Genomic DNA, 16,002 nt, shown 5'->3' with positions numbered 1-16,002 from the left:
CCGCCCGGAGCAAGGTTTTAGCTCTCAGACCGAAGGCCTCGGTCCAGGGAGGGACCAGGACAGGGAAGGGTGGAGGGGCGTAGCCAGACAGAATGTGGGTGGGGGCGTGGTACGGGGCGGGGCCAGATCAAAGTCGTGAAGGGGGCGGGGACATAGGGAGAAAATGTGGAAAGAGGGTGGGAGGGCGGAGGAGGGGGCGGGCCCGGAGGGGGAGGGGAGGGGCGGTCTCCGCGTCGCCATGGCAGCGGGAACGCGCCGCGCCTCCGGGAGCCTCAGCCAGGGCCCGAGCCGAGTCAGGAACAGGCCCTGGCCCAGCGGGGCTTCCAGGACCGGGGATCCCAGCCCTGCGCACCCAGGTACGGGGCGGGCAAGGCGGGACACCAGATCCGGAAGGATGCTAGGCCCAGGAACTCCTCGTCTATAATATGGGGATACTCTACTCCTTTACAATGTCGCTGTGGGGAAAGAGCTTTGTGAATCTTAAAGCGCGCTGGAAGTGTGAGTCTTATCATTATTAATTTTTAGGAAATTAAAGTTATGGGCCAAGGAGTAACAAAGAGGCATGGATCAGGTGGTAAGCCCGCAGCCTCGGGGTGGCACTACAGCCCACCCCCATGCCCAGGTAGTGAAAAGACAGGGGAGAGCCTGCCTGGTCACGGATGGGAATGAATGAATGATTCCTTAAGTGCTTACTACACGCAAAGAACCGTGCTAAGCCTGGTGATACAAACAGAAAAGTCAGAGTCTCTGCCTCCAAGGAGCTCAAGTTCTGATGGAAGGAAGTGAGGAAAAGGGGCTGGGAGAGGAGTGCACGCGTGAGAGAAGGGCGGGCCCTTATCCCAGACTCTGGGGGCTCTGAGCTCTCTAGGCCACAGATCTGGCAGAGCATAGCACTTAATTAAGAGCTTTGGAGGCCTGACCACCCTGTCTGGTAATGTTAGACTCCTTTTTTCCTTTGGGCCAACTCTTATTCACCTCTTTCATTCCTACCTGGCCACTGGGAGTATAATATTGCCTTGAGCAGTGGGCAGGCTGTCAAAACAGGGCCAGGGCACAAAACAAGTAGCTCTAGTGTGGTCTTTCTGCCAGACTAAAGGGCTTGTAGGGGGGAAGATGTTTTTTTTTAAATGCTGAAATTCCATGTTTCATTGATGGTGATGATGATGATGCACAATGGAAATATTGCTTTTGTAGATTAAAACTGGGGGCTGAGAAGAGTAGGGAGAAACCAAGAGTTGGTCATATTTATGTTGCTCCTTAGCTTTTTAGAGGTTTGTATAAAGCTATAACTAGAAATACTCAGACAAAGCTATAACTAGGAATTTTTGTACCTAGATTAAGAACTACAACTGACACTTGGGGCAAGCAACATGAAAGACTCCCCCAGTTGGGGGAGGGGGACAGGATATCATCCTACAGTGGGGAAATGGAGATCCTGGGACATCTGCTTGAGGTAGCTACTAGGAAAAAGCTCACTCCTGTATAGCAAAAGACTGCAAGATACTGCCCTATTTGGATTGTGGTCACCCAGCCTGAGTTATGGCTCTGCTTTCAAATATCTGTGATATTTTCACATCTAGTTTCTATAACTGAAGGATAGGTGTGGGAGAACATGATGCTTTTTTTGGGCAAATAGCAGACAGGAATTGCAACCTTCTTTATTACTATTATAACCTTGGTTATAGGGTGATGACAGTGCCACTGGTGTTCAAATCTCTATGAAGCAGGCCTGTTTTGGTCACTTATGTTATAAATAACCAGCCTTCAGTTTAAGGTGAGGGAACCTTTTCTGGGAGAGGTGTCTTCAGTTAATTTCAACTTGCAACAGTTTCTAAAACTGTTTTCTCTTCCCCTATTTTTACAGGTCCCTCTCTCTTCCTCTTGCTTGTCTTTGATTCCTGAGGGTGGCCTTGACTCAGCTGCCCCAGGGCCACAGAAAATGGGGACCCCAGTGATCATGGGGTATTGTAACTCTCTGCAGGCAGGAGAGCCATTGGTAAGTTTCTGATCCATCCTTCAGATAAGTGTGATGATATCATGAAGTGTATGTCTTCTGTACAGTTCAGTATCTGGGGAACTCTGGACCAGATTTTAGGCTCTTGGGTGGAGTAATCACACAGCTTCCTTCTACTAATGTCCCACATTTGTACTAGAATCCCTTATCTTCTCTAGCTTGCTGTGTTGTTGACTATGGTACTGCTATCTTCACTGCTTGGAGTCCATTAAGTCAGGCATAGAGTGGAAAGTTCCATTTCTTCATCAGAATCAAAACTTTAAAAAAGAAAGAGAAAATCCCTGTGTATTTTAGACTCAGTCTACCAAGTTCAAAGGGGAGTTGAACTGATGAGGTGAAAAGTGACCTGGTAGTAATCTGATCACTAATTTCAAGGATGACCCAATCTCCACAGAAGGGGCTTTACATTTATTTCATTTTAATTGTGTTATTAACATTGTAAAATCACATGCCCAGGCGATCTAAAAGTGGGAAGAGAAGAAGAGTGAACTGAGACATGAATTTGTTCAGATGTCACACACGGATTATCCACAAGGTGTCGCTGCTCTTATCTCATTTTCACCCAGAAAGCTGTTCTGAGCATAACCGGTGGTTCACTTTTTAAAAATTACGGTAGTATTAAGTATGTTTATCAGCTTTGGTACATTTTACATAAAGCATTAGCATCTGGTGATTCCATTATTGTCTTTCTACACCCCCCTGTCTCTCACCATTCTCCTTCTTTTCCTTTCCCACCTACCTACTCATTCTGTCTCACTCACCAGTCTGTTCTTTGTCACCATATCCTATTTCGTTATGTATTCTCATTTTACTACTCTTATCTCCTTTTTCTATTCTTGTGTCTTGTGTGTGTGTGTAGTCACTCCTCCTTTGTCTGTGCTAACAGAAGTGTAGAAACATGATCATCCAAACTCATAGGTGATCCTAATACTATTTATATTTGATTTGGTAATACAAAGAGACAGACATATATACAGACACATATATTTAGATGTACATAGTACTTACACTGAATGTGACTGTATCTACTATCAATAGGCATCTATATGAGAGGTGTGTTCAATTCAACAAGTATTAATAAGCACTTAGCATTTGTTAGGCTCTTCTAGGGGATGAAAAGCAATAAAAGACATTATCATTGCTCTTATAATCTAATGGAGAAAACAGCAGTGCCCAAAATGGTAGTGATCATAGCATCACAGGAGAGAAGCATAGATTTAGAACTGGAAGGAACCTTATAGGTGATCAAATTCAACCCCTTAATTTTGTAGATGGAGAAACTGAGACCCAGAAAGCTTAAGAGATTGCCCAGAATCACATAGCTGACCATTAAATGCAAAATTATACAATTGTGGTAGAAGTTCAGAGGAGAGGGAGAAAATGAGAGTTAAAGTCATGAGAGAAGGCTATGTATGGAGCAGGTGATGCTTGAGCTGGGCCTTGAAGGATCTGCAGAATTTGGATAGGCAGAGCAGAGAGAATACATTATTCTAGATAGGGGAACAACATGATTGAAGGCACAGAGACAGGAATGAGCATGAACTATTTGTATATATTTGGCATATCAATATCCCATATAGTCATATATAGAGCGATATATGTGGGGCCTTAGGATGCCTTGTTGCAAAAAATGTGGTAGGAGCAGTTATTTCTGGTAATTTGGCAACAATAGTGGTAAAACCTTATATCCCATGTGTTTCTGACTCCTTCCCCAGGCAGAGCAGCTTCACTTGTGTTGAATCCCAGCTACTTCTATACCATTTGGCTTTGCTACCTCCAAATCATTGTACAAATTTGGTCATAGTCCTCTATCTTCATATTTCCTTTTGTTTTTGGCAATTTGGGGGAACCCCCCCCCATATATGACTATGATGTCACTGGAGGGATTTAAGAGTACTTCTACCCTTAAGGGTTAGACATGGGATCAGAGCCAAAGCTCAACTGGCAAGACCTCAGAAGGGCTACCCTGATTAGGCATCCTGAGTGCTCATAGGGATGATCTAATCCTAGACTCTAATAGCTCACTCTTGGGCTACTGTAGAGAACCCTTTGTACTTAACCCACATCTTATTCTGACTGATTTACATTGATATGAGTCTTTTTCTCAAACATTGTGAACTTAGTGACAGGTTCTAGCTTGATGAATGTCCTGTTGTTTCAAGCACAATGACCTCATCACAAGTAAGTGACAGCAGTTGTAGCAGTAACAACTTCCTCTGTTGCTGATTGTTTTCTGCCTAGTCTTATATCATCGTGTTCCAAATTCAAGATCAAAGGACCATCACTGGAAGAACAGTAGTTCTTGTCTTCACCAGGAATTTGTGTAGAAATTGCAAAGAAGCAGATTTTGGCTTCAGGTAGGAAAAGCTACTGTATTAGCAAGCACCCTAACACACCTAGGATGGCTTGCTAGCACAGGTTCTTTGATCTGCTTTGCTAAAAGAAAGACAACTTTCAAAGGGGTCAACAGTCTTACTGTAATTACAGATAAGCAGAAAATCCAAGCAGAGAAATTAGCACAGAGACTCAACAGAGAGGACTCCTACTCTCTGAACAAAGTAATACAACCACCTATGTACACCACCAGATTGGGAGAGCACAAACCTCTGAATAGTCAGGGGGCTCTTAACAAATGGCCACTTACAGTCCCGTCGAAGGAATCAAAAGGTCCTTCTCATGAGCAAACTCCCAAAGTAAAATACCAACCTCCCAGTATATATTGTTTTCCACTAACAGGTTCAGAGCCAGAAGGCATCATAATCCTCATGGCTCAGTGCCTGACTGGCTCAGTATCAAAAGCTATGAAAACCTTCCTGCAAGCAAGCCTCCCTGTAAGCAAGCCTCCCTGAGCAAGCTCCTCCCCCAGTGGGCTCTTTCTGACTCGGGATATATCACAGCTGTGACTGAAATACCTGTGTACCTTTAGACCTGGGAACATGGCTTCTGTTCCTAGAGAAAAGGGGACACGTGGTCACATAGGCCTATTAATGGACAGGAAAGATCTTCCTATCCCATTAATATAATAGCTACTTAATTAACATTATCCCAAATTGACATGGGTTGCCTTGAGAGGTAGTGAATTCCTGATTGCTTCACATATTGGGCCAAGTCAAGATGACTGTTTGATGGAGATGCTATTGGGGAAATTCCTGTTTAGGTATAGGTTAGACTAGATGATTTCTGAAATTTCTTCTAAATCCAAGTTAGTTTTGGTAGCCCTATGATAGTAGAATTACCTGCTTGAGAGATTGAAGCTCCTCCTCAGTAATGCATGTTTTTTATCTATCAATAACAATTAGAATTATTAGAATGATAGTATTTTGAAGCTGGACGGTATCTTAGTTGAAAACTGGTTCAATGAGGGGCAGCTAGGTGGTGCAGTGAATAGAGCACTGGCTCTGGAGTCAGAAGGACCTTAGTTCAAATTTGACCTCAAACACTTAACACTTACTAGCTGTGTGACCTTGGGCAAGTCACTTAACCCCAATTGCCTAGCCTTCCCCCTCCAAAAAGCAAAAAAAAAAAGTTATTACAGCTTTGCTTGAATATTTATACTTATAGTGAAACTCATTTTATTTTTGGATAACTTGGATTTGTTCATTCATCTGTGTTTATTAAGAATTTACTAGGTGTAAGGGGAGTGCTAGACTCTGGGAATACAAACACCAAGTGAAAAACAGTCCTTAATCTCAATGGACTCGATAGAGGCTCAATTGAGCCTCTCTTCAATTTTTGTCTATTGCTATGCTTTTTTAAAAATTCAAATTTATTTTATTTTTGGGTCCAGATTCTCTCCCTCTCACCTTCCCCCCTCCCCAGTGAGAAAAAAAGAAAAACAAAACTTCTGTAATAAATATGTATCATCATTTTGCTATTAATTCTTCTTCTTCTGCATGGCAGCCCTTAACAAGCTTTTTATCCCCAGTAGATCTCGTATTTCCCAAGATTTCTTTTCTCCAGGCTAACCACCCACAGTTCCTTTAACAAGTAAGGAATGATGTTAGTCCATTTCTCTCGACGTGTTTCAGTTTGTCCATGTTCTTTCTTCATAAATATGGCACACAGAATGAAATACAGTACTCCAGATGTGGTCTAACCAGGACAGAGTACCAGTACCTCCTTAGTTTTGGACTCTGTTCTTCTGCACAGTGTGAGGTGTTGACATAATGAGTTAGAAATTCACCTAAACCTCTGGTTCTTTGTTACATGAACCATTGTCCAGCCATGCCATCCTTATCCAAAACCTGAGCTGCTGATTTTGTTAGTCCAACTCTAGGAGTTTACATTAGATCTGTCAAGCTTTACAGTAGGATTATAATTTTTAGAGCTGGAATAGATCTTAAAAGTATTATTGTTAGGGGCGGCCAGGTGGCTCAGCGAGTAAGAGCACTGGTTCCAGTGTTGGGACGACCTGGAGATCGAATCCCGGGCTCAGACACTCAGCGCCACACCCAGAAATAACTGGCCGTGTAACCTTTCTATAAAGCTCCTTTCTATAAGTCGTCTTCTCTCATTAGAACAGAAACTCCTTCTTTGAAGGCAGGGACTCTCTTGCCTTTTGCTTGTATTATAGACCCAGTGCTTCTTACTTAGCACAGCGCTTGGCACAAGTACTTAATAAATGCTTGAATTGCTAATTCATTTACAAAATTATAAAATGAGGCAGGCATGCCTGGTCCTTTGGGTACTCTTGGGGAGAGAACACAATGGCAGAGGGAAGTGAGACTGCTATCACGTTTTAATAAGGCACAGAGAGTATAGGGGCAAGCAGCACAGAAAGTACAGAGACAAGGAACAAAAAGAGGCACGGAGGCAGGTGACATGGATACAGAGGATGGGGTTGGGGAGAGGCACAGAGAATCACTCACATAACCATGAATTAGAGCTGGGGGCGCTGGGTGGCATGAACCCAATGGAGTTGGAGGGCTGGGGGCAGGACCTGGAGCTTTCATTTTTATAGGGTTTATTTTGGGGGGAACAGACCAACTCTTATCTCCAGCACCTTAGGGTTAGTTCATTAACATACCCAAATCATCTCAAAGGTGTCAGTAAAACTTTAAAGTTAACACATCCATGTCATCTCCAAGTTATCAGCAACATTTGGTGTTCTGCTGATCTTACAGTGGATATCTGGAGCTTATCTGAGATTTACCTGTCTTAGGACCAAAAGGCCCTGATAGAAAAGCCAAATTCTCCTGAATTAGCACCTAAATTTAGGATGTGATTTTTGGTAAATATGTTATATAGTTTGCGGGTTATGCCCCTTTGTCTGTGGTATGGTCTGTAGGTTCTCCTTCACAATCTGTCTTCCTACTAGTATACTGGCTACTTATAAAATTACTTAATATACTGACTGGGGCTGGAGGTGGGGGGGGGGGAGAGGGGGGAGATTGAAATGGACCAGAACAAGGTACAACTTTAACTCAGTGCTTTATCTAGCTGACTAGCTGGGTGGTCCTTGGTAGGAAAGTTCACTTTTATGAGACTCAGAGCAAAGGATGCAATATAGTTCTTTCAGATCCTGGTGTTTCCTTTCTTTGGGGGCAGAATGACCAACATACATGAGCAATCAACCAAACATTTATTATGCATCTTCTATGTTCCAGGCAGGGCAGCTAGGTGGTTCAGTAGATGAAGTACTGGGCCTGGAGTTAGGAAACTGCTCTCCCTGAGTTCAAATCTGGCCTCAGATACTTACTAGTTATGTGACTGTGAGCAAGTTACTTCACCCTGTTTGCCTCAGTTTCCAAATAGTATATCACTCCAATATCTCTGCCAAGTAAACCCCAAATGAGGTCACAAAGATCCGGATGTGACTGGATAACAATGTTCCAGGCACTGTGACTAAGGCTAGGTTTTTAGGGAAGAGAATGAAAGGGGAAGGGAATAGGCATGTATATAGTATCAACCACATGCTAGGCACTGTGCTAAGCATTTTTTTTTTTGCAAATATTAACCTCATAATAACCCTGAGAGGTAGGTACTGTTATTATCCTTATTTTACAGGCAGAAACTGAGACAGAAAATGGTTAAGTGACTTGCCCAGGGCCCCACAGCTAATAAGTGCCTGAAATCAGCTTTGAACCAGGGTCTTTCTGACTTTGAATCCAGTGCTCTATCCAATGTGCTAATTAGCTGCTTTAGTGTTTGTGAAGCAATATTCCATTTTGTACTTGAAGAAATTTTTTTTTTTACTTCCATGGGCTTTACCTGAGTCTCTACCAAGAGCTCTGTTTTTCTATGTCTAAAATATAAACCCTTGTTTTCGATGTCTGAATCAGCCTGAGTATGGTACATTGCTCCAGAAGAAACAGTGTGATACAGGGGCGGGAGCAGGGGGACACCAAGGACAAGGGCTGGTATCCTGACCTTCCACCTTAGTACTCGAAGACCTGGGATAAGTCACTTTACCTCCTTGTGCCTCAGTTTCCTCACCTATAAAATGAGGCTTGATGCTCTTTCAGGTCCCTTCTCTAAATCCCATGGACCTAGGAGTCCTAAGGCAGAGATCCCATCCAATCTTTTCAAAACTCCCCAAGACTTCAGGGTCCCAATATCACCAGTAACTAATGTCCTCCATTTTCATTCTCTTTCTTTCTCTCTTCATTTTTTTCCTGCCAGTATCATTTTACTCTATTTTAAAAAATCTTATTCTCTTCTGTCTTTCTGTTCCCCTGTCCTACTCTCTTTGTGCCTGAGTCTTACAGTCTCCAGTCCCATCTGGAAAAAAAGGTTACTGTGTTTAGTGCAGAAAAAAAAATAAAAAAAGACCTGTGATTCACTTCTTTCTCCACCCTCCTCCTGAGGGTGGATGGCCTTGACATTGTGTATGTGAGTGTGTGTGTGTGTGTGTGTGTGTGTGTGTGTGTGTGGCCTATGGCCTGTGGCGCTGCCCGCCCTGGCTCTCCTTGTGGTTGTGGCTGCTCTGGCCCTTCCATCCTGAAGTTGTTTCTATAGGAACAGCTCCCCCGCTTCTCCGCCAGAGGCCCCCCAAATGAGCATGCCCAGTGCAAGGCTTCACTTTGGCTCCTGTCTCCGTTTCTAGTAAGTGGCATGTCTGGGACTCTAGAGAGATCCCTATGAACTGAGTGGAGAGTCTTTGTGTTCAGAGGAGGAGGAAAAGAGGAGGAAAAGAAGGAGGAGGAGGAAGAGGAGGACTGGTCTTGGGGACTAGGTCCTGGAAAAAGCAAGGCGGGAACAATGCTGGCCTGCCTGACCAGGGGGAATTTCCTGGATGTCCTGCAGGAGGGCTTCACTGAGGTAATTGCCCACTTCCCACACTTCTGGCCTTTCCTTTCCTACCTATCCACTCGGTTCTCTCACCCTTCACCTCCATCCTCTGCCTAGAAAGCATCACAGCCTGTACTCTCTGGTGGGGATGGGCTGGTGGAAAAGTGATACAAAAGGCAGAAACCCAAAGTATCGTCTGGTTTCTTTTCTCATCACTTGCCAGTGCTCAGAAGAACAATGTTTTAAGAAATTACCTCTCCAAAGAGGCAGCCTTTCGCTTTGGAGATTCTCTCCAGACACATTCTTAGGTGTGCCCCTGAATTTTTTCGAGAATCTGTAAATCTCAGGGTCAGTCAAGCTGGGCAGAGGACACCATGGTGGCTTGGGGGATGGGGAGAGGGAGGCAGACTCAGGGACGGTATTTTAAGGTATTAGAATTTCAGCTAAAGTAGAAAGAACAAAAAAAGCAAGTGAGAATTGTAAGAGGTCCCTGTGAGGTACTCCGGCTGTATTTGCACATTTGGATCTGGAGACTTCTTCACAGCCTGGAAAATAGGGTTTCCAAAGGAGAGCTCTAAGGAAGTTGTAAGCCAGTTGTAAGTTGAGCACTTTGCAAACTTCAAAGCATTTCTATGTCAGTTAGTAGTATTTCTCATTTTTACATATGAATGAATTTTTTAAATATAAGAGTGAATCTACAGAAAATGTGTCTACATTCCAATACTATTGTTCAATTATAAATAAAGTCATTTTACTCACAAAATGTTTTCAGTTGATTAAATATAAAACAATAATAATAGTAGGAAAGGCACCTAACCTCAGACTGTTTTTCCATCAAAAAATATAAGAAAAACAAGATAATAATAATAATAATGACAATGATGATGATATCTCTACTAGACAGAAACAGGGTCCCTTTTAGTCCCTGATTAGAAACTCCAGAACCAGCAATGAGTAAGGTAGGAAATATGAATATAGGCTTAGGGGGCATTTTCCTGTCCCAGAGGACTTGGAATCTGTTTTCTTTTGGTATTCTCAGTAGTTCCCTTTCTTCCTTCCAGAACCAGGAAGTTCTGACTTCTATTTTCCTCTTTTCCATCCCATTTGCACCATGATTACTTCTGAGTGTGATCTCCCTCATCTGCCCCATTCAGTGGGGCCCCCACAGGGATACCCAGGATTCCCTTGACACAGCTGCATAGCAGGCCTCCTTCCTTAATTCCTGTTTCCAATTATGAATCTCTGCAGCCTGACCTTCCTTAAAACCTTCCCCAGCCAAGGCCCCTTCCTGTCTTTCTTGTCTTGTTTTGGGACACAGAGGGAAGAAAGCCTCCCCTAACCTACAGAATTTTCTGGATTTCTGGCATTGGTGCTTCATGCCAGAGAAACAAGTGGGTGAGTGAAGAATAGGGCCTGGTCCAAAGCCCTATTCCAAAAAAACCCCACTCCAAACCTAACATCTTTGATTCTTTGCATTAGCCTTGCCAAGAGAACTCTTTTTGATAAGTTACAACATAAGATTTTTAAACACAGAAGAGATAGAAAGCTACCAGTTTTAAATAACTGCAGTGTTCTTTGGCACCTCCTTTTCTCATTCTCACTTCTGAGACACCTCCCTCCCCCTTGAACCCTTAGTCTGAGACTCGGAGTTCTGATATACCTACTAATTCTAATGTATGATAACATTCCCCGTCAACGCCCCTAGCTAACTGCCATATCATTCATCTGGGAGAAACAAATAAGCATGGCGTCAATTCTAACATGTACCTTATGCTTACCTCATTGTTAACCTATCTATTGAACTACACACAGAGAAGCACTGTATGTTCAAGTGTATGATCAAATGAGATAATGTATGTATAATTCTTTGTGAACCTTAAAGAGCTACAGAAATGTTGGCAATTATTATTTTTATGGTCATATCATTCTTCTAGAGGTTCCCTGAAAGTCTACTGGGAACAATTCTAGTAGCAGACAGGGGGAGAGAGATGATATATATTTCATCTTGTTCCCATATGGGTCTGATTTCTTCTTCTACCTCTCTATATTTTAATAGCTTTTCATTGCATATATCTTAAGAGATTAGGGGTATTTGGTATGGTGATATCTATGAAAAATGTTGTTTTTAAATTTGTATGGATCATTTCTTTATATCTAGGCAATAGTGGGCATGAGTTATTATTAATCATATAAATTTCATATTTTTTAATCACTGCTATTTTATTCCCAGACCTTCCATCAAGAGGGTCAGGGATTCACATAGACTTGTCCATCTTTCTAGTGCCTTTGTAGTGCTGTCAATGGCCTCTGTCCTCTAGTTAACACATAGGCAAAGAGAAGGGCAAAGGAGTCTATTTTCTGGTAGATAGATGGTGGAGTCCTTATAGATGTAGTAAAGACACAGCTATGCATTTTCATTCCTCCTACAGGGCTCCTACTTCCATCTTGACCTATGACCATCCTCCCTACTTTGTCAGATCCCTAGCAAATTTAGCTGCCCTGACAAGTTCACAACTTCTATTTGCCACTACATGACCATGTCACAGTCCTCTCTTGAACCCATTCATCAACTGGAGTGAAACACAGCTGAAATCTCATTCATTCTTTACTATGCAGTCATACTAAAGGGGCATAACTAAGATCCTAGGGTCAAGACCACACTTCAGTATCTCTGAGAAACTAAAAGTTAAAAGATTATAAAAAGTTGCTTGTCTTCTCAATGGGTGAGGAAGGGGTTGAAGAGAAGGAGAGAGTTTGGAACTTCAAAATTAACAATAATGAAACAATAAAAAACAATGTTAAAAATAAATAAGTAATGTGAAAGATGATCGCAAGTCTTTGAACACCCAAATCTAGGAGCTACTGTGTAACTATGGCAATATTCTCCAGACACATTAGAAAAAAAAACATGTAAATTAATCCTGTCTATCTAGGTTTGTTTAAGGTCAGTTCCACTTAGAAAGAACAGCAAAGGCTTTTGGTTTTTTAGTTAATTAACAACTTTCCTATGGTCTTTTGACTCTGAAAATGAAACTCTAGAGTTTTTTAATATACACTCAGGATGTGTCCTTTGGGCCAGTAGTACCCTGGCTTATACTTCTTTCCATTTAATACATACACAGTCATCTCCTGGAGATGATCCAAACACATCTAAAGCTGTCCCCCACCACCTAGTTGCTTTAAAGTGGGATTGTGATCTCACTCTTCATGACAGGGGAAATCGTCACCCAAAGCAGGGCCATAAGGTGACGATTAATATAGGTGGAAGGAAAAGCTGCTGCTGCTACTTCCACGAGAAGCCTGCCCTTAGAGGCAAGGTTTTCCTTCACCCAGCTGCTGTACTGGCACAGACCATGGGGCCACTCCCCATGGCAAACTGAGATTCTGCCACATTTCCTGCATTGGAAAACAGAACTATGGCGCCAGTTCCAATAGACTGATGACCTAGAGATTCTGATTATCCCTGCCAGTCCTGCCTTTCATTTTTTTTCTCCACCGATACAGATAATTTGCTTTGTAGACTATCCACTTATTTTGGTGGGAAGCTGCCAAACCCTGCAGGTCTAGATGATTTGATCATTTTCTTAACTACCATGCTCCTGACCAGGTCAGGTTTTCCCCCATTTGATTCCTGCTGCAATACTGACTTTTTTGCTTTTTCTGTCACATAAATTATTTGTGTGTTTCTGTGAATATGGTGGTTCATTTGTTAACATGGATTTCCACAAGTGATATTCTCAAAGGTGAGTTTTCTTAGACAGGCTCTTGGCATATGTGCTACAAGACACACATAGGACTGCAGCTTAGTTTTGTAGACAGGCAACCTCTACCAACCTTCCTCCTGGTGTGGCATATAAGATATACCCCAAAGTCAACAGGCTTAAGGCAGTGTTCACCTCATCAACACTTGCTAAGGAAAATAAGTGTCTCAAAGCAATATATTAGGGGGAAAGGTATGTGTGTGGGAGAGATATGATGGCTTAGAGCTCTTGCTTATGGGTAAGAGTACTCCTGAACGGACCCATATCTAGCCAGAGGGAGCAGAGAGTTTTCTCACTCACTAATAAAATTGCTCATGTAAAGCAGTTTCCTATTGGCTGAACTTCCTTCTCTTTACATATGGGCTGGCAGAATTTCTTTAGCAGGTTTCTCCCCAAGGAGGAGAGCAATATGGATCTTTTACTAAGTCCCAGCTGCCTCTGTGGCCTCTTCAAAGCAAAGTGAGAAGTTGTGTCTGGTCTCAGCCCCATAAAGGGGAAATAAAATTAGTGTGAGTAGGGGCTTGGAGGCAGCAGCTGCTGGAGTAAGCATCTTTCCTAAGTGCTAAGTGTCCTGTGTTTATTCCAGGTAGAAAGGCTCTTAACATTCGGCCAACAAGACAGTCCTGATATTCTGACAAAGAATGTGTCCTCTTACTACTCTGCTGTAGAAATTTAAAAGTCTGATGGGTCTTTGGTGTTCATATGCACCGCTCTCCCCAACTTTCTTGCTTCTCACCAAACTGACATGCCCGCTCCCCACCCAGGCCCACTGGCTCCATTCCCACAGGGGCTGGTGCCAGGAAAACAGATGCTCCCTGGCAGGAAGCTACCGAACAGCTTTATTTCATTCTCTGTAAGCGATGGGGCTGGCCAGGCACGTACAGCAGTGATAGGAATCTCTTGTTTCCCAAGTACCGCTCAGCAGGGCAGTATACAGGCTGGTAATGCTTCACGTATTGTGGCTGGCAGTCCTGGCCATTGTGTCCCAGATCAGACAGAAGTGTTTTGCAAAGGATATTGGAGAAGATTCCCAGGACCAGTTAGAATAGTGGAGGGCAAAGCAGGGGTCTAAATGGAATATAATGATTCAAATTGACACTTAGCTGGAAAATCTCTGTCTTGGAATCTTGCCAGCATTTCCATCTCTCTTATTGTATATCATGATAGTGACAGTGAATACAATCTGAACTGGTACAAAAGGCTTCCTTAGGTCCATGTTAAGTGATCAATCAACAATCATTTATTAAGCACTTTTACATACATACATGATGTAAGGTACTAAGCATTCAAAGGCTTTAGTGTCAATGTCCCTGCTCCCAAGAAGCTTACACTTGATCAAATGAGACAATTGTACACACATAGAAACATTCAGAATGAATACAAAATACATACGTGTTAGTTTAGGGAGAAAGGGAGCCAGCAGTTGGGAGGATCAGCAAAGGCCTCGCGAAGAAGGAAGTGTCTGTGCAGAGTCCTGAGGGAAGTAAGGGGTTCTAAGAGGCAGAAATGAGGAGGGAAAGCATCCCAGGCCATTTTGGCTAGACTGTAGTGTGCAGGAAGGGAAGATATATACACTGAGGCCAGACAGGAAAACTGGGACCAGGTTGTAGAGGCCTTAAAGCCGAAGAGATGAGTTGGTATAACCACTGAAATTTTGGTGATACTTGGGACTCACATGTCAGCAGACAGTTTGCCATCAGTAGAACTTCAAAAACACCTATATTTAGAGTTGCCTCACTTTTGTTTGGTGATGGTTAAGATATCTCCTTTACGAATACCATTATAAGACTATTATTAATAACAAGTCACATATAGCACTTTCTGGTTTACAAAACATTTTACTCACAACTCCCTCAGGTAGTATAAGTGGTCACTCCCATTTTACAGATGAGGATACTGAGGTGTGACTTGACAAAGTGGCAGAGCCAGTGGTGCTGGTGTTGGAACTTGTGTTCTTTGATGCCTTCCTCACTACATCAAATCTCCTCTTGTGGATACCACCGGCACTTCAAACTCAACACGTGGAAAAGGGAGCCTGTTCCTTATCTTTTCCTCTAAAGCTTCTCTTCTACCTGATTTTTCTCCTTCAGTCATTCAATATGCATTTATTAATCAGCCGCTGTATACCAGGAACATGGCACAAAGAAAAAAATGAAGTAATCCTTGCCTTGGAGCTTATATCAGGGGAGACAACCTGTATGTAAATGAGTCTATACAAAATTAGTAGGCAGTAACCTGGAGGAGAGACCTTGGTAGCTAAAGGGATCAAGAGGGGCCTCATATAGGAGGGAAACGAAGGATTCTAAGAGGCAACACTGAGATGGAGCATGAAGAACACAAGAAGGCCAAGGTGTTCATACCAAGGAGTGAGGGAAAGTGAGTGATGTATAATAACCCTGGAAAGGTAGTTTAGAGCCAGGTTTTAAAGGCTTTAAATGCCAAATAGAGGACATTGCATTTTGTCCTAGAGGTCATAAGGAGCCACAGGTTCAACATGGTCAGACCTTTGTTTTAGGAATTTTACTTTGGCAGCTGTTGAGTATAGATTGGACAAGAGAGAAACTTAAGGGAGAGAAACCTATGGAAAGGCTTTTACATTTTAGGTGTGAGGTGATGAGTCATGGTCACTGCTACATCCTGGTCACGAATGAGTGGAGAGAAGGGGAAGGATTCAGGAGAGCTTGTGGAGGTGCAGCAATAGACAAGCTTTAGGACCTGAGTAGAGAGGAGGTGTGAGAGAGCATGAGTTGAGAAGGATGCTGAGGCTGTAACTGGAAGGATACCCTCAGCAGAAATAAGGAAATTGGAAAAGTAAGTTTTGGGGGAAAGATAATGGGTTCTGTTTTGAACATGTTGAGTTTCTGATACTGGGGTCAGGTAGGTGGTGGTGTTTGAGGGGATATTCGATTTGCAGCATCCAACAAGCAGCTGGTGAGGAGGACCTGGAGCTCAGGAGAGACAAGAGCACTGAATGTATAGCTCTGGAAGTTATTTACA

General features: G+C 42.9%; 1 protein-coding gene across 3 annotated transcripts in view; it reads left to right on the top strand.

The window, feature by feature from the left end:
• The first annotated feature begins 277 nt into the window (after positions 1-277).
• Positions 278-16,002, top strand: part of DIXDC1 (DIX domain containing 1) — a 65,717-nt gene continuing 49,992 nt past the window's right edge. For 2 of the 3 annotated variants that reach the window (XM_069080421.1, XM_069080420.1), the window contains exon 1: positions 8,854-9,274. In XM_069080421.1, the coding sequence (XP_068936522.1) occupies positions 9,215-9,274 (60 nt within the window). In that variant the 5' untranslated portion in view covers positions 8,854-9,214. Of the gene's footprint in view, positions 499-1,864; positions 1,997-8,853; positions 9,275-16,002 lie in introns of those variants that run through there. The other variant, XM_069080422.1, reaches the window with a different exon arrangement.

This window comes from Petaurus breviceps, unplaced genomic scaffold (genome assembly GCF_028583685.1).
Source record: "Petaurus breviceps papuanus isolate PSGF00001 unplaced genomic scaffold, PetGlider_PUasm1.0 91133, whole genome shotgun sequence".
NCBI lineage: Eukaryota > Metazoa > Chordata > Mammalia > Diprotodontia > Petauridae > Petaurus > Petaurus breviceps.
This window is presented reverse-complemented; position numbering and strand designations above follow the sequence as displayed.